The sequence below is a fragment of the Panthera onca genome, chromosome E1, assembly GCF_046562875.1.
Source record: "Panthera onca isolate mPanOnc1 chromosome E1, mPanOnc1 haplotype 2, whole genome shotgun sequence".
Lineage (NCBI taxonomy): Eukaryota > Metazoa > Chordata > Mammalia > Carnivora > Felidae > Panthera > Panthera onca.
The window spans coordinates 16743976-16762894 of record NC_138352.1 but is presented as its reverse complement, the minus strand read 5'-3'; the positions used below and the strand labels follow the sequence as shown (position 1 = coordinate 16762894).

Genomic DNA, 18919 nt, shown 5'->3' with positions numbered 1-18919 from the left:
GCCTGACGCGGGGCTTGAACTCACAGACCGTGAGATCATGACCTGAGCTGAAGTTGGACGCTTAACCGACTGAGCCACCCAGGCACCCCTCAGAGATGTGGTCTTGAGGCTCCTTCCCACCAGAAAGTTTTGTGATCCACAAAAACCCTTATCCTTGGGTATTAGGGGTACCTAATCCTTAAAATGTGCATAAAACAATATATTTTGTTTCATAAGTGCGCATAGATTTAAAACTCACATATTACGTGATTTATAACAAAAAACAAGTTCTGGGGCACATAGGTGGCTCAGTCGGTCAAGTGTCCGGCTCTTGATTTCGGTTCAAGTCATGATCTCATGGTTCATGGATTCGAGCCCCGAGTCAGGCTCTGCTCTGACAGCACAGACCCTGCGTGGGATTCTCTGTCTCTGCCCCTCCCCTCTCTTATGCGTGCTCTCTCCTTCTCTCGCTCTCTCTCTCAAAAATAAGTCAACATTAAAAAAAAAAATAATAAGTTCTGCCCCACAGTCCTGCTCCCCAGACTACTTTGTGCTCTCACATGTTTATCTCTAAGGGGTGGCACTTCTGCTGCTGTTTCTAGGTTGGTCCCTGTCGACCCCACTGACTTTGTGCTACTGTTATGAGTCAGGAGTTGCCTTTTTGAGAATTTTGTTTAGAGCACAGCCTAACTTGCACCTCTTCCAAGTGAATAATAGTGAGCTTTTTTTTTTTTTTTAAGTTTATTTCTTTATTTTGAGCACACAGCACAGCAGGGGCAGAGAGAGTGAGAGTGAGAGAGAGAATCAATCAATCAATCAATCAATCAATCAATCCCAAGCACGCTCCGAGCTGTCAGCAGCACAGAGCCCGATATGGGACTTGAACTCACAAACCATGAGACCATGACCTCAGCCAAAACCAAGAGTCAGACGCTCAACCAGCTGAGCCACCCAGGTGCCCAATAGTGATGCTTTTTAAAGAATGTTAGGCTTTGCTTTTTGGTGTGGGAATCGTCAGTGCAGACTTGCTGTCTGAGGGGACACAGTATTTAAAGTAGCTCGTTGGTATTTGTGTTCAGTCGTCTGGTTTTCCTTTTGTCACTTCACACTTCTCATGATGTCCTGTGCATTTGCCATGACTTTCATTGATCAGTTTTAGTTCCCAGTAAAACATTTGCATTCCTTTCTGCTTTTCATGACTCAAAATACAGTGTGTAAACTGTTAAAATATTTTAAACTGTTTGTCCAGTGATTATGTGACTGTGCAGGCAGGTGGGGACATGCTGGCGACTCTGGTGCTTGTGCCAGCCACCTGCCTTGCGATTGAGTCCCTCCCCCAGCGTATGGATAGACCGAAGCTCTGAGTGATGAACTTGCCCACCGCCCCGTGGCGCGTTGCTGAAATGATTTGGACCCCTATCAGTTTGACTCCAGAACCCACTATGGGCGTGTATCAGTTCGGCTTTAACTTTTTAATTGAAGCGTAGGGTATATGCGGGAAAGAGCAAATCCTAAGTGTAGAACTCAGTGAATTCTCAAAATCAAATGTGCATTTAACTACTAACTTGTCGAGGATGTTACCAGCACCCCAGAGGCCCCCATGTTCCCTGCAGTGACTGCCCTCCTACTGTTCCTTCAGCGGTGACCATACCGTGGCCTCTGACGCCATAGGTTCGTGTTCTACCAGTGGTGACAGTGAACAGAATTTTCTGTGACTCTTACTTAATGGTGCGTCCTTTTACGCTTTGTCTTAACACACCTGGAAATTCATGCCAGCTTTTCTATTTCCTTCTCTGCAGAAAAGAGTATAAATTGCGTACCTTACATGAAATTTAATATCTTACTGCTTTGCGCTACATACTTCCCCCTTTGAGGTAAATAATTGCAATTCTTGGTTTGTTTAGTCTAAGTCACCGTGAAGGACTCTTCAAAATCAGTGACTGTACCTTTGTCACACCAGAATAAAAGCATAAAACAGAGTCCTGCCTACGCGGGTTTGTGTACTTGTAAATGCTGCTTGCTGAGATCATTGCCGTGTTGTAATAGGATCGTTGTAAGTGCCGCTTTCCTTTAGCCGTTGGCTTTTAAAGCAGTATTTTGTTTAAATACGCGTAGGCCAAATGATTGTAGTGTTTTGGGACGAAGTGTTATTTACAGGGACCCTCATCCGACACGCAGCTCACGAGCGCCCTGAGCAGTTCGGCAGCCGGAGGCGTATTTCCATCTTGCAGGTGTCTGCTGCTTTGTTTCTCCAGGAATAGTGATCACATCTGAGACTCACACCCAGCTTTGCGACTCCAGGCATGTGTGTAAATGTGGAACTTCTGGGAGAGAAGAAAATGTTTCCTACTTTGTACGTGAAGAAGATAGTCTGTTAACATTTGTACAGATTTCTCTGAAAATACTTGTTCTAATTATGAAAGCAGAACACGTTTGTTCTAGAATACCTGAAGCGTGCGGAGGAGGCGGTAATCCCGCGTCTCAGTGAGATCTGCTCGTGTTTCGTATTGTTTTTTACTCCTCATACGTGTGAATATTTACAATAAAAATTGGAATGATAAAATACGCTTAGTTTCAGTGCCTTTTTTCTGTTAATATATTCATCTTTGAGTATGCACATTTTGAGTTACATATTTCTTTGGAAACGTTAGTTGCATAATAACTTCAGAGTCAAGTACCACACTTAGCTTATTTAACGACACTTGTGTTTTTGAACCAGTTTTTGATGGTTTCCATGTTATAAAGAATTAGCTTTTAGGCAGCAGGTGGGGAAGGGATGAAGTTGAAGAGAGGAAAGGAATCCTCTTTTATAAAACTGAATTGATCAAACATTTAGTGAGCCTTTGTGTATCAGGCCCTGTGATAGGCTCTGGGATGCGGTGGTGACTCTGTTCACATTGGAGATCAGATATGACGAGCGAGAGCCTGAATTTAGTCATAGTGGGGGTGGGGATAGAGATGACCTGTAGGGTTCCAGGGTCTTTCCCAGGGAAAGATGATTTTTTTTAAGTCTATTTATTTATTTCGAGAGAGGGGCAGAGAGAGAGAAAAAAAAAAAAAAAAACCCAAGCAGGCTCTGCTCTGTTAGCTTGGAGCCTGATGTGGGGCTCGAACTCACAAACTGTGAGATCATGACCTGAGCTAAACCAAGAGTCAGATGCTTAACCGACTGAGCCACCCAGGCACCCCAGGGGGAGCTGATTTTGGAGTTGGGGTAGGGTTGGGGCCATGTGACTGAGGGGGAGACGTTTAGGATTACTCCCGCATTTCTCCTTCAGATAAAAGGCTGCACGGTGGTGTTGTGATTAGTATAGGGACAGTACAAAGGCAGAGCAAATTTGCTTCGCGTTTTGTTCTGGGCATAGTTAACTGGAGGCCCCTCTGGGCCACTAGCGAGCAATGTCTGTTAGGCAGATGGACGGAGGAAGCTAAGAAAAGAACTATGGGGGTGGGTCTGTGGATCACTGGCACTTAGATTGTGGCGTCAGCCGCAGACCCTGACCTGGTGGAGCTGCCTCGGGAGGGTGTACAGTTGAGAAGAGGGTCGCGGTAGATCCCCGGGGAGCATCGGTGATCAGCGGTGGGAGGGAGGCAGAGAAGCATGGGAAAGGCCGAGAACACAACTGGAGAGAAGGTGGGGTGTTGCAGTCACAACAGAGGTCGCAGAGAGGTGGGGTGTGCAGGATGAGAATCATGGCAAGTGTCTGTTGGATTTGGCAGTTAGGTCATCGGTGAGACGACTGTCAAGGGAGTGGTGGGGACAGGGCAGGATGCCTGGGGACTTGGGGTGAGGAAGTGGCGAATGGCACCTGGGGACAGAGGGCGGAGGCGGAAGGACGGCTTTGTCTTTAATAGAGTCTTGCACGGGCTTCTGTGCTGAGGAGAAGGACCCAGTTGAAAGGGACTGAACTTGCAGAGAAGGGAGGTTGATGCTACAGCAGAGGATCTGAGCGCCGTGATGGGTTTGGAGTTCGTCATCGGGGGGGACCCTACTTGGGCAGGGCGGAGGTACTTCGTCCCTGGGAAGAATTGCTGGTAAAGGGCCCGCCTGAGAATGAAGTGGGCTGGGGACGGTGGGCTCGAGGGCAGTGCCTGGTGAGAGCAGAGGGCTGAAGGCGCCGAGGCCCAGAGAAGGGGGCCGGCAGCCCTGTGGTTCCGTGGCTGAGACTCGGATTTATAGACGTGCCGATTGGCACGGTGCTGTGAACCCCACCGAGGCTCAGAGCCAGGAAACGAAGGAGGGAGGTTTCCTGACTGTGTACTTGGTCCGAGAATCCTCCCTGCGTCCTAAGTTAAATTGGTCACAGGTTCTCACACCTCTGTTCTTTCCTTCCAGGGCTCCCTGGAGTTCTTGATTGTTAGCATGGCCATTATGATTACAAAAGTTTACTTCCCCCAGAAACTCAAAGCTCTGAGGAAAGATGTGTGTGAATTTGCTCACCATTGCGCAGTCTTTAGGACCTGGTAGTCACTCGGCAAATATTTGTTGAGCTTAATGAACCCAGTGCAGTGGTTCTCCACCTGTTCAGTGCGCCCCAGCACGCCTACGGAGTGGGACTCGCTTCTATCCGGACCATTATGACTGCCCCGCTTCCTTCCTGAAGGAGGGGGTGTCGGGTCGTGCGGGGGAGCGGCTAACACTGGCCCTGGGCTCTTACCCAGCCCCACACCTCACCAGCCTCAGGACCACGGGCAAACTCTCAGTGTCTCTGTGACCTGCGCAGTGTGGCTTGTGACAGTGCTGCCCTCGGGGGGCGGTCCTGCAGCTTGTGCGAGAGAGCTCACGTAGAGCTTGTAGAACGCGTGACGTATAAAAATCAGGGTTCACTGTAGTGGTTTGAAAAAGTGTCCTAGGTGATGCTGGCAATCTTTCCTTGAGACCTCTGGCTTTATGGTAAAGGGTCTGCAGGCCAGGTACCTGTTAGCGTCTTGTGTGCGTCTGTTCCTTGTCATTTATTGGCTCTTGGTCTTCAGAGAAACCGAGAAGAGAAAGCCCTGGACTGGGAAGGTCTTCCTGGCCCAGGGACACAGTGCCACCATAAACAAAGCCATCCCGGGTCCTGAAGGAGCATCGCTAAGACATTGTCACCTTGCCGCATCCTCTCTGTGGGGGGAGAGCTTCGTGAGTACTGTTGGCTTCGCGCCTGCCACGGTAAACGGGGATCTCTGTCTCCCTTGCAGAGGAGGTGGCCAAGTTGGAGAAGCACTTGATGCTTCTCCGGCAGGAGTACGTGAAGCTGCAGAAGAAGTTGGCGGAGACGGAGAAGAGATGCACCCTCTTGGCCGCGCAGGCGAACGGCGGGAGCGGCGGTGAGTCCTTCATCAGCCGCCTGCTGGCCATCGTGGCCGACCTGTGCGAGCAGGAGCGGTACAGGTGAGCCCCTGGACACACGGCCCTGCCCCGGGTTCCCCGGGCCACTGCGTCACTTCTCCTCTTCCCGACGCTCTTCCCAAGTTCGTGTCTCTCCAGCCAGGATACTAGCAGACCTCTAGCCCCTGGGATGTAAGCTCTTTGGGGAAAGGTCCTGCTGCTTTTATTTCCTCCTTAGCTCCGGCACGGAGCGTGCAAATCGGGGATAGCACTGCCGATGCAGACGGGGATTAGCCCGCATGTCCGGGGGTTCCGAGGGGAAAGGTCACTTTGTCTCGGGAGAATCAAAGAAGGTGGCTTGGAACCAGCGGGCAGGGTAGCACGATGGTCGAGGGGGGACCTGGAGCCACACGGCCTGCGTTAGAAGCTCAGCTGTGTGTGACAGGCTTCAGGCTCCTAATCTGTATAATGGGCATACTGCTGCATACAGTAGTGTTGTTGCAAGTGTTCAGTTAGTGAGTACGTGTGTTAAAGCCCTCAGACCAGGTTCTGGCACCTAGTAAGCGCTCAGTCGTTAGCTGTTGTTATGAAGTAGGTTTTGGGGTAAATGTCAGAGGCTGGGCAGGACTCAGTAGATGGAGACAGTGATGTTGCTGGTCGAGGGAGGCTGAGAACAGGCGGGGACATGGCCACGTGTGCAGGATTTAGAGGACGGGGGTGGGGGGGGTGCCGTCTTGGGTACACGTCACATGTCAGGCCCTGGAGGAGGCGGGGAAGTTGGGTGGTTTGCGCTGGGAGGCCAAGGGGAGAGATTTGGACTTGAGCCTCTAGGAAGTGAGGAGCAGGCACTTGGCTGTCGGGCCTCCAGAGCCGAGGTGGTGTTTCGGGAAGACGAACCTGGTAACATCGTGTAGAGAGAACTGTGAAGAGAAGGGCGCAGGGGTGCGGTGGGAATGTTGTGCAGACTGCAGACCAGAGATGAAGATGGGCCGGGTTGGAGTGGCGGCAGCGGGAATGGAAAACCGGACTTAGCTAAGCCTTCGGGAAATTCCAAAATAGGTTAGGGCATTTAAAACGGATCAAAATCCAGAATCGCTATCTTCCGTATCACTCGTTTATAAGACAGAGAAAAACTAAATGCCAAAAAGATAGGACGTGTGTACTCTGAGGGAAGGACAGCCCTTTAAATTGAACGGATGTCACTACTTGTAAAATATCATTCGTTCATTGTCTCTTTTCTTCCCCTCTTTTTTCCGTGGACAAGACAAAGCCGTGTTTCTGCTGGCACCGGGAAGCCTGACCTATTTCTGGTGCACGTGTGTGTCCCCTGCCCCGAGGCTCTTCCCTCACAACTCCCATCATTCGCTTTCTCTCACTCACCCACGGAGGGTACCACTATCCTGTGGTCCCTCTGGGAGACCGTGAGAGTGAGCCTGGTCAAGGCTCCAATGGGCCTCTCCTGGGCTTCGAGAGCCTGTCCCTTACCTGGTGCGGGCCGGATACCAGATGGGGAACAGTGCTTTCAGAAAGGACTTGAGCTTTTGAGATGGGATGCCTGAAATTGGAAAATCCGTTTCTAAAGCAGATGATGCTCTTTTACCAAAATAAGAAGAAAAAAACCCCAAAAAAACCCCACAAAAACTTTGTCCTATAAACGAACATTTTGTTGTATTTAAATATATATATTTTTAAAGTAGGTTTCACGCCCAGCGTGGAGCCCATTGCAGGCCTTCCTTGAACTCATGACCCTGAGATCAAGACCTGGGCTGAGATCCAGAGTCAGACGCTCAACCGACTGAGCCACCCAGGCACCCCCCCCCACCCCCCCACTTTGAATAGTATTTTGGTGCATCTCAGTAAGTGGAGCGATTAAAGAGTAGGTATTAACAAGTGTTTAAATTGAGAAATGTGGAAGAAATTGGTACGTTTATTTTTACTTAAGTTCAGGAGAAGGCTTTTGCCCCTTAATACTTACTATACCCTTCTTTTAGATCAAGCTTACAGTTTTTTCTGTTAATGTGTTTGAGAAACTCTAGCAAGAGCTCTTTATGCCTCTTTAGTAACAACATTTGTATTTTACAAGGAAATGCGCTTTGATTGGAAGGAAAATTTAAAAAAAATTACTGGCCTCCTAATTGTTTCTGTGTAGAGTGCTCAGAAAGTTAGCCGTCTTCCATTTTTGAATTGCGTTTTTAGAAATTGTTATTATTAGAAATTATAGTGAAATCCTTGTCTGGATTTCCCTTTGGCATGTTAGACTGCAAGAGAGAAAACAATTTGACCTGATATTCATGAATATATAGAAACATTCATTTTGATAATTTTGTGGCTAAGACAGGAAACAGTCTTCATTTAAGTTAATGGAATTTAATACTTTATACATGAATTTAGAGCTTAAAAATTATTTGTGCTTTGTAAACAGCTTCCTGTTTTCATTGAATTGTAGAAATTTTATCACAGGATGTGATTTGTTCTATCTAAAAGTGTTTTTTTAATGTTTATTTATTTTTGAGAGAGAGAGCACTAGCTGGGGAGGGACAGACAGAGAGGGACAGAGGATCCAAAATTGTCTCCTCGGCTGTCAGCACAGAGCCCAACGCGGGGCTGGAACTCACGAACTGTTCGTGAGATCATGACCTGAGCTGAAGTCGGACACTCAACCGACTGAGCCTCCCAGGCACCCCAGATTTGTTCTGTCTTAAATAAAATATCAATTCCATTTCTTTTTTAATTTATTGATTAACAGTGTTTGGTGCTAACAGTAGTTTGTAATAATTTGAAATACTGAGTATCCTATTTTTCTGGTCTAACGTGATGAGTTGCAGCTTGGTCTTAGAACTACAGTTGCTGACATGCTTACATCACTATAAATACGTTCTAGACACAGCGCTCATGGAGTAAACTGTCTCTGCGTCACGCGTTATATAGAAACAGTATTCTGCTTGGGTTTCCTTTTAAGTGGATGCATTCGTTCCTATAATAGATATTTATTTTATTTTATTATTTTTTAAAAGACTTTTCATTCCTCATTAAGTAGTTTTGTCACTCTTTTTTTATGTTTATTTATTTATTTTGAGAGAGCATGTAAAGGTAGGGGAGGTGTGGAGGGAGAGGGAGAGAAAACCTTAAGCAGGCTCTACTTTGAGCACAGAGCGCAACTCAGGGCTCGACCTCTTGAACTGTGAAATCATGACCTGAGCGGAAATCAAGACTCAGACGCTCAAGTGACTGAGCCACCCAGATGCCCTTAGATTTTTTTTTTAAATATAGTAATTTTTGTATTTAGTTTCTTTTTTTTTTTTTAATTTTTTTTTTAACGTTTATTTATTTTTGAGACAGAGAGAGACACAGCATGAACGGGGGAGGGGCAGAGAGAGAGGGGAACACAGAATCGGAAGCAGGCTCCAGGCTCTGAGCCATCAGCCCAGAGCCCGACGCGGGGCTCAAACTAGCGGACCGCGAGATTGTGACCTGAGCCGAAGTCGGACGCTTAACCGACTGAGCCACCCAGGCGCCCCTGTATTTAGTTTCTAAAGATTCCCAACCTAATGCATTTTTGGAAGGGAGTATGAAAATAAAAGAACATGTGAATACACAGAATGATGATAATTAAGGACTTCGGATTGCTGCGAATGAAACCACATGGCACATTCTCGTGTCAGCCCCAGCGGGTCATCCTTAGGAATTTGTTAAATGGCCAGACGCTTTCCTCCCTCAGCAGTTGACATTTCAGAGTCAGACATGTTAACTGTTTGGAAAGGTCTATTGCATGTAACGGCTTGTCATAAATATGGAAACGTGTTTGGAGAAAAGGTTTCTCCTACCCCACCCATTTCTTTATAAATGGTTGAGTGAAAATGTCCAGTAATAGGTCTGAATGTTTCTGTGTAGGACAGGAATGTAGACAGTGGGCCTCATATCCTTGACTGCTTTGTCAAAGCCAATTTGTTTGCGGTTTTGCTGCACAACCTCGATTGTGGGCTGGCGCCACACTGCGTGCAGCCCCCTGGTCTCCAGGGCTTCTGCACAGTGTTGGTGCTTTCCGTCCTTCTCTCCCTGAAGACCTGTCTTGATCTGGTCTGTGTGAACCCTCTTCTATGTTCTATTAATGATCCTGTTTAACTGGTAGGTTCACCGCCCTGAGAATCACATTAGGGAATGTCTTTGAAGCAGAACATCCCGTGTGAACTGAAACCAGAAGTTAGAAATCTAAAACGTGTCTAGCAACGTAGTGTAAACATGACCCGTTAGAATTCGGTGCTAACACAGAGAAATAACTTTGCCGTGATTCTTTTTGCAGATATATGTTGAGCGGTCAGTACCCATACGTTTATCGTTTGTGAATCCCGGCTGCATGTAATTATGATGACGTCTTCCTTTTTGTGTCATCAGCGATCTGAAGATAAAGGTTGGGGGCAAGCACATCAATGCTCACAAGTTCGTCCTGGCGGCCCGTAGTGACAGCTGGAGTCTGGCCAGCCTGTCTTCCACCGAGGAGCTGGACCTGTCAGGTGAGCCTCCAGCCTGCTCAGGGCTTAAAACCACCAGCACGAGAACTGTTGGCGGAAGATGATGTGTGTCATGTTGAAATCGCGGTTTAATGAAAGTAGAAAACCTTGTTTTGACCACAGGGTTTTGTGTTGTTTTTTTTTTTTAACCGCTTCATGGTTATTTTTTTATTTTGAAAGAGAGAGGGAGAGAGAGAATCCCAAGCAGGCTCCACGCTGTCCGCACAGAGCCTGACACGGGGTTCTGTCTCCGGAGCCGTGAGATCACGACCTGAGCCGACATCAAGAGTCGGACGTTCAACCGACGAGCCACCTCGGTGCCCTGAAAGGAGAAAACTTTTCTTATCGATTGATGGCGACCGTGAACTAGTTAAATAGTGAATCAGTGGGTTGGACTTAAATACTTCTGCTTAATACTTGACTGATAAATTGTAAATATTTGAGTATCTGCAATATTCTTACAATTTACAAAACATAAATATCTGTCCAGAAATTCTTTTCATATAATATTATAAATATGGGAGTATGTGCAGAAAAACATTTTTCTCCCACTCCTAGAAAAAGTCCTGGTGTTCAGTTGCTTAAAATTTAATCCTTGTTGCCAAGTACTTTTCCTGATGTTCAGGAATTGGACTCAGAATTAAGAGTTACTCCAGAAAACAGGGGTTGTCTTTCTCTAACACTGAAGGGTGACCATTAGGCTTCAGAATTTGAACAGGTGCACTGAGCTTTTTAACGTTCGATTTCATTGTTTTATGCCACGTTACGTTGCTTAGAATTTCGGTACATGTGGTGAGTAGACTTTAAAAAAATCATTTTTAGAAGTTTACTTCAGAATTGCATTTTCATTTAGTATTTACCTAACTGCTTTAAAAAAAAAAAAAAGGAAATTTTACATTTCAGTCTGTTATTAATAGTCATGAGAATTATAACACATGGTAAGGAGATGCCCAGGCAGTAAGATGATGAATCACTTGCAGAAGTGATCGGCCGTGTGAAAATTCTGAATTACGTCTTCGTTTGCCGGTTCAGAAGGTACTATTTGCCCAGCAGTGCCAGAACACTGAGATGGTTGTAACAGAGTCCTCGTCCTGTGGAAATGGATCGTTCGAGGCCAGGGCAGGGTGTTAATTGCTTTGTCTGAGGTAGAGAAGACCAGTGCGGGCCGACAAGGAAGGTGTCCGAGGGGCTGACACGTGAACAGTGCTCAGAGGTTAAGTGGACATTTACCTCAAGGGCTTAGGGGAGCAGGTGCTCGTGCTTCTCCACTGTGAGTGAACTCTGTCTCTGCAGGGTCACTTCTAGGGTTTAATCTGAGGTCCGTAGTTGAGAGTTGCAGACACACACAGATCTGTGTGTGTGTACACATGGCCGTGTGCATTTGTGCCTATGACAACACATCTGCTTGGGAAATGGTCTTCACTGGAAGGATCGTGCGATTGAAATCTCTGTGCAGAGAGCTTTTCTCTGAGGCCATAGCTCTTTGATCCCATATATAACAGAGCTGTGGATAACTTTTGAAGCCCATTAGATCATGAAGTGTTCTTTACAAGATGCATGATAAGATCTTAATCACATGACCAGATAATTTACAAAGACCAGGAGAAAGTATATGATATGGGCAATACTCAACTTGGGTAGAAGAAAAGTTCAGAATAAGTTGCCATCTTTTGGTATCTATCAAAACATTATCAAAAATTGGTGATCCCGGTAGCTTGAGCTTGTGAAATTGGTACCCTTGCACATGGCCAGTCACATTATAAACGACTCTGATAGTTTTGGAAAACAGCTGAGCTGTAGAACAGTCTTACTTTCTTTTAACCTCATCATCTGACTTTGTCAGATGGATTCTGCCTTCGGTAATTCAGACAGCGTAAGTGTTGATCGTAGTTTCACGTGTCATCATGAAGTGCTGAATGGAACCAAATGAGTAAGCGTGGGAAAATGAGATATGACTGCTTTCCAGAACAAACAAAACTATGTAAAAACGCAGAAAATTGCATTAAGTTATAAGAAGCCTAATGCAGACTTTTAAATTTTAAATTTTAAATTTTAAATAAAGTTTTACATTTAAAATTTTGCTTTTCCTTTTTTCGTACATCGTAACATTTAAGAGCAGCTGTAACTCAGCGACTGACCACAAGATTGCATCACTGAGAATCAGGAGGTTAGAAGAGGTTTAGTAAACGTCCCTGGACTCCTTCCTTCCTGTTATAAACCGTAAGCCTAGTCTGGTCCCTGCTATGCAGTCAGCTGTCAAGAGCTTTGGTAGATGAGGCACTTGCCAGGACAGCTGACAGTTAAGCCTGTGTCATCGTGACTTTCTACACACGGTTTATCCATGAAGCGTGTCCTGGGGGTGGGTTCCAAGGAGGTGGAGGTGTGGGTGGACTGGTTCGTGTTCACGTGTGTGTTTTGCCCAGCAGTCCTGCTGCGTGGCCTGGGCGGGGCATGGGTCCGGTCGCCCGAATCAGGTTATAGGCAGCAGCCAGTGCCCCCGAAGCCTGTGTGTTGTGCGGTACCTGAGGTGCTAACCCTGTGCGGCTGGCCGGCAGTTTGAGGGAGACTGGGCGTAGGCTCTTGTAAACACGTGCGTAAATAGCAAGCAGGCGGTGTTTTTGTGGTTGAACTTTTCCACACTAAAGGAGTTGATAAAATCATTTTACGAACTTACTGGTGTTTTGTTTCTTCAAAATGATTTCATCCGTATCGCAGAGGGCAGACACTTTTCAAGGTGCTAGGGATACGGCAGCGAACAAAATTAAATTCGTACTCGGCGTGGAACTGACGTTCTTCGACGGACTTTCTGAGCTCACATTTTCTTTTGAAGTGCTTGTGTAATTGGTAGTTCTTAAAATTCAAAGCAAGCACTTGACTTGTGTGAGTCACGGTAAGAATTTCAGCACGTGTTGGTGAAGATACAGTAGGGCATTAAATGCTAAGTATTTAAAAGATGTTTGGATATATGAGTTTTCTTGACTCATGCCTCGTTCCAAAGAGTACAAGGTTTTGTGCCTGCCACGATGTGCTCATAAAGGCACAATGATTTCTGTGGGATTTGCCGTAAACACATAACCTCAGTGGAACTGTGAGAGAGTGTCAGACAAAGCCAGGTCGAGGAACATTCCACAAAACAACTGGCCCGGGTATCTCAAATCTGTTAAGGTGATGAAAGACCAGGTAAGAATCTGTTACAGATTGGAGGACAAGGAGACAATGAAATGCAGTGTGGATTCTGAACCATAAGAAGGACGCTGATGGGGAAATTGGCAAGATTTGTAAAGGTCTGTAATTAGGTAACAATATTGTATCATTCCTAATTACCTGGTTGTGATTATTGTACTATGAGTGCGTAAGATGTCAGGACGAGGGGGAGATGGGCGCCGTGTGTCCGCAAACTCTGTAACTTTTCTGTTAGTCTGAAATTATGTCAAAATACAAAGATAAAAAAGGTACAGATTTACTTTTTCTTTCTTTGTTTTTTGAAGTATAAAGATACTGACTTGGTAAAGGTACTGACTGATCAACTCGAAAGAGAAAGACTGTAACCAGTAGCTAACGTGGTGTAACGAATCTCAGGACCAGGAGGAAGAGCTTTGTGAAGTAAAACGGTTTGTTTCTGGCAAAGCGACTGGCTCGCAGCCGCTCAGCTCACCCTGTGAGAGGCCCCAGTGCATTGGATCGGCCGTTTTGAAGACAGAGTTTCCTGCGTGCTTTCTGTAGCAATGACCTTGTGTTTCCCCGGCGTCAGTGTTTACGGGGAGTCGCTCAGCCGGCCTGGGGTGTGTCCAGGGTCACAGGCCGTCCAGAAACCAGAAGGCACCCTCCTCCCTCCGGCTCGGTCTGGCTGGGCGAGCTGGGCGGGAGGCGGCCCGTGCCGCGGCGCGTGCACCGGGCCCCAGGCTCTGCGCGAGGCTCGCAGGGGCCCTCAGCCGACCCCCGGGGCCCCGCGCGCCGTTCTGCTTCGGGAGAAGGACGGCAGTGCTTAGCATGTGCTGGACACCCTGTGAACCACAGTTTCCTTCCTGGTGGCTCTGTCGCAGGATTAGGGCGCTCCCTCAGACGATACCCATGGTGGTTTTAAAGTATGTCCATGAATTATTTGGTATTCCTCCCTGGAGAAGCGGCGTCCGGGGCGCCAGGCCGGCTGGGCCAGTGGAGCAGGTGAGGCCTGATTGCGGGGTTGTGTCGTGCCACACGTCGGGTGTAGAGATGACTTCAAAATAAAATTTTAAAAATTAAAAAAAAAAAAAGGTGGGATCCTAATTCCCCTCCCCCTGGTTTAGGCTGACCAAGCTAAATGGCTGACCAAGGTTGTGGCAAAGTGACAACACGTTACTTGAGACACAGGCTTGGGGAAGGCGTCCTGACTTCCTCTTGGGTCTTTCAGAGAAATTAGCTGCTGTGTGGGCAGGAGAGCACACGGCCTGGCGGGCTCTTGCCAGAGATCTCTTAGAGCCTCAGAAAATCTGTTTTATCTGTGGTTATATCCCCTTACCCAACCCCCGTGTTGCTTTTGTGTTTTTCTAACTCTTGGTTCTGCTAACTTTGTGTGTTTGTTTCAAATAGTCTTTTTTTTTTTTTTTTTTTTTTGTAATGATTAAAGTAAACCTTTTTATTCTCCCTGTAGTTTTTCAGCAAATTTTGCTGTCAGCACTTAAAAAAAAAATTTTTTTTTTAACATTTATTTATTTTTGAGACAGAGAGAGACAGAGCATGAGTGGGGAAGGGGCAGAGAGAGAGGGAGACACAGAATCGGAAGCAGGCTCCGGGCTCTGAGCCATCAGCCCAGAGCCTGACGCGGGGCTTGAACTCACGGACCGCGAGATCGTGACCTGGCTGAAGTCGGACGCTTAACCGACTGAGCCACCCAGGCGCCCCTCTCAGTAGCATTTTTAAAGACGTAATTAAAATCATAAATGGCACAAACCTGGCTTTTTAAATTATTTTATGACGTTATGTCAGGAGTGCATAGCACTGTCCTTGTTCTTTATGCATTTTCCATTTGGGGGTGAGGGCTGCTCCCTGAGGGGAGACGTCTTGTTCCCTCACCCATCGTCAGGTAGACTCAAATACACTGGCCCTTCCTGATTCTAGTCCCTGTGAATAGGGCTTTTTTTTTTTTTTTTTTTAATTTACGTCCAAGTTAGTTAGCATGTGGTGCAACAGTGGTTTCAGGACTAGATTCCTTGATGCCCCTCCCCCATTGAGCCCATCCCCCCTCCCACAACCCCTCCAGTCACCCTCAGTTTGTTCTCCCTATTTATGAGTCTCTTCTGTTTTGTCCCCCTCCCTGTTTTTCGATTATTTTTGTGTCCCTTCCCTTATGTTCATCTGTTTTGTCTCTTAAAGTCCTCCTATGAGTGAAGTCGTATGATATTTGTCTTTCTCTGACCGACTCATTTCGCTTAGCATGATACCTTCCAGTTCCATCCACGTAGATGCAAATGGCAAGATTTCATTCTTTCTGATTGCTGAGTAGTACTCCATTGTATGTGTATACACAACACCTTCTTTATCCATCATCCATCGGTGGACACTTGGGCTCTTTCCAGACTTTGGCTCTTGTCAGTAGTGCTGCTCTAAACATTGGGGTGCATGTGCCCCTTCGAAGCAGCACACCTGCAGCCCTTGCATAAATACCTAAATGTAATTGCTGGGCCGCAGGGTAGTTCTGCGTTGAACTTTTTGAGGAACCTCCGTACTGCGCTCCGGAGCGGCTCCACCAGCTTGCACTCCCAACGAATAGTCTCCATGTCACCACAGCCGCACTGAGGCGTAGTGACTTCGGTGTGGCCGTAGAGCCCCTCGCGCCCGGCCCGCATTCGCGCCCGTACCTGCAGGGTGGCATCGTGGGTGAGCACCGTCGTGTGCCTGCATCTCACAGACAGAAACCGAAGCACGGCGACGCTGAATAACGCACACCAGCCACACGCACGGTAGTAAGTGTGCGGGCCGCGGTTGGAAACCCATTCGGCTTGGCTCAGAATCCACACCAGTAACCACAGTGCCTTGCCGCCTCTCACTTTGGCTTTCTTTTGCTTCCAACTTCATGGAGGTGTAAAGGGCGTGAAATAAACTGCCCACCTTAAAAGTGTACAGGTTGATTACTTTTGATAGAATTGTGAAACTGTCAGCAATGGAATGACAAACATTTTCACCTCCCTGAAAGTTCTTCTTGTGTCTTTTTAATCCATCCTTTTTCCATCCACATCCCCAGCCAACCACCTATTGGCTTCCATTCATTGTAGATTAGCTTGCATTTTCTTTTCTTTTCTTTTTTTTTTTTTTAAATGTCTATTTATTTTTGAGAGAGAGAGAGAGACCAAGAGCACATGCTGGGGAGGAGCAGGGTGGGAGGGGGACAGAGAATCCAAAGCAGGATCTGGAGCAGGCTCCATACTGACAGCAGAGAGCCCTATTTGGGGCTGGAATTCGTGAACCGTGAGATCATAAGCTGAGCCAAAGTCAGACTCGCAACCAACTGAGCCACCCAGGCACTGCGATTGGCTTGCGTTTTCTAAACTTTTGTAAAAACAGAATGGAATACATAGGATCTTTTTTTTAAGTTTATTTATTTATCTTGAGAGTGCGCGGGCACACACATGAGCAGGGGAGGGGCTGAGAGAGAGGGAGAACCCAAGCAGGCTCCACGCGGGCAGCGTCGAGCCAGATGCGGGGCTCAGTCTCATGAACCTCAAGATCATGACCTGAGTCAAAACCAAGAGTCAGGTGGCTTCATTCCCCCAGCTTAAAGATTGAGAGATTCGTCCGGAATCTCCGTATGTTATGGTTTCCGTCGTTCGTTCCTTATCACTGTTGAATAGTATTGCACGTGTGCACACACCACAATGTGTTGTTCGATTTACCTACGTTTGGCTGTTACAAAGATCAGTATGCTCAATTGTGTGTCTTTGTGTAGGCACTCGTTTTTGTCCCTCTTGGGCAGATACTTAGGAGTGACTGTTTGATTTTAGGAAACAACCCACCCATTCTGGGAACGGACGTATCATTCACACCCCATCAGCATTGTGTGTAAGAGTGCTGGTGGCTCCAAGTCCTTACTGACCCTTAGGCAGGTTGTTTCTTGTTTATAATGTTCACCACACAAAGGGATGTGGAGTGCGTTGTGGTTTTATTTTACATTTCTCTGAGGACATTATCTCACGTGTTATTGACCATTTGTGTGTCTTCTTTGTCAGTTTGGTTCACCTCTTTGGCCCTTTTATTTTATTTTTATTAAAAAATATAGTTTTAGTGTTTATTTCCGAGACAGAGCATGAATGGGGGAGGGGCAGAGAGAGAGGGAGGCACAGAATCAGAAGCAGCTCCAGGCTCCGAGCTGTCAGCACAGAGCCTGACGCGGGGCTGGAACTCACGAACCGTGAGATCATGACCTGAGCCGAAGTCGGACGCTCAACTGACTGAGCCACCCAGGCGCCCCTCTTTTTGCCCTTTTAAAAATTGGGTTGTCTTCTCAGTTTTGAATTGTAAGCATTCTGTATGTAATCTGGATACAAGTTATTTGCCTGGAAGCGAGCATTCTTGCCTTGTGTCTGATCTCAGAGGGAAGCAATGAGGTCTTTCATCGCTGCATGTAACTTAATTGTTGAGTTTTCATAGATGTGCTTTATAAATTTGAGGATTCCTAGTGGTTTGAGATATTCTAGGACTTGGATTTGAATTTTGTCACTTTTTTTTTTTTTTTTTTTTTTTTTTTTTTTAATCTACTGAAATGATTCTATAGTTTTTCTCCTTTATGCAGTTAATGTAGCAAACTTGCATCCCTGGTCCACATCCCTTGTGGTCCCTGTACTGTCGTCCAAGTTGTGGACTTTGCAGCTTTCTCTTCTTATCCTCTTAATGTGGATAGCAGTGGTGACTGGTTTCGTTGCTGGTATTGGTGATTTATGTTCTCTCCATTTTTTTTCCTTGATCAGTCTATTTAGAAGTCTGCCAGTTTATTGATCTTTTCACAGAATCAACTTTTGGCTTCATTAATTTTCTCTTTTGTCTGTTTCCTGTATTTTTAATTTTTGCCTTTTCCTTCCTTCTACATACTCTGGACTTACTTTATTCTTTTTTTTTTCCCCCTAGTTTCTTAAGGTAGAGCCTTAGATCATTTATTCTTTATCTCTTTTCTGATGTAAGGATTTAAAAGCTCCACAGTTCCCTCTAAGCACCGTTCTAGCTGCATTCTGCAAATTCTGATACATTGTGATTTAGTTCAGGCTGTGTTCTCATTTTCTTTGTGACTGTTTTTTTTTTTTTTTTTTTTTTTTTTTTGACCTGTGAGTTATTTGGAAGTATGTTGTTTAATTTGCAGATATTTGGGTTTTCCTGCATACTTCATCATGACTGATTTCTAATTCTGTTATTGTCAGATAACATACTTGATATGATTTTGATCCTCTTAAACGTATTGGGACTTGTTTTATGGCTCAGCACATGGGCTGTGTGGTGACTGTAAGTGAACTTGAGCAGGAATTGTACTCTGAGATGCTGGTAGATAGTGTTTTGCACGCGTCTGTTAGATCGGGGTGTTTGGGAATACTGTTCAGACCTTCTGTATGTTTTCTTTTCTTTTGTGTCTACTTCTGTCTGTCTCTAGAAGGCGGGTGTTAGCAGCTCCTGTGATTTCAGGGTTGTCAAGGTCTCCCTTCAGTTCTGTCCATTTTTTCTTCATATATTTTGGGCCTTGTCATCATACACACGACGTTTCCGATTATAGTGACTTCCTGATGCAGTGTGGCTTTTATCATGAAATGATAGTTTTCATTTCTGGTGATGCTCTGTGTCATGAGATCTACTTCTGATGTGAAATGGTCCCTCTGGTCTCCTTATACTTACTGTTCACATGGTGTATCTTTTTGTATTTGTTTTGCTTTCAGCTGTGTCTTTATATTTCCATGTGTCCTCTGGGCAGCGTCTCATGAGGGCTTGCCTTTTTATCTCTGCTTTTTAAGTGGAGTGCTTAGACCGCTAATATTAATGCCATTATTTTTACGAAGAAGGCTACCATTTGATTCGTTTTGTTTGTCCCATCTTTTCTCCTGTTCTCCGGGGTTCTCATTTTCTTGCTTCTTGTGGATAATTTGGACATTTAGTATTCGATTCAAAT

The 18919-nt window shown here is 46.0% G+C and overlaps 1 protein-coding gene across 4 annotated transcripts in view; it reads left to right on the top strand.

Moving 5' to 3' along the window:
* The window catches only part of ANKFY1 (ankyrin repeat and FYVE domain containing 1), a 76428-nt gene that overhangs the window by 13425 nt on the left and 44084 nt on the right, over positions 1 to 18919 (top strand). For 3 of the 4 annotated variants that reach the window (XR_013552159.2, XM_078437952.2, XM_078437951.2), the window contains exons 2-3: positions 5161 to 5353; positions 9683 to 9801. Coding sequence is in view for 2 of the 4 variants with exons in the window: in XM_078437952.2 (XP_078294078.2) it covers positions 5161 to 5353; positions 9683 to 9801 (312 nt within the window). In the remaining 2 variants the exon portion in view is untranslated. Of the gene's footprint in view, positions 1 to 5160; positions 5354 to 9682; positions 9802 to 18919 lie in introns of those variants that run through there. The other variant, XM_078437953.2, reaches the window with a different exon arrangement.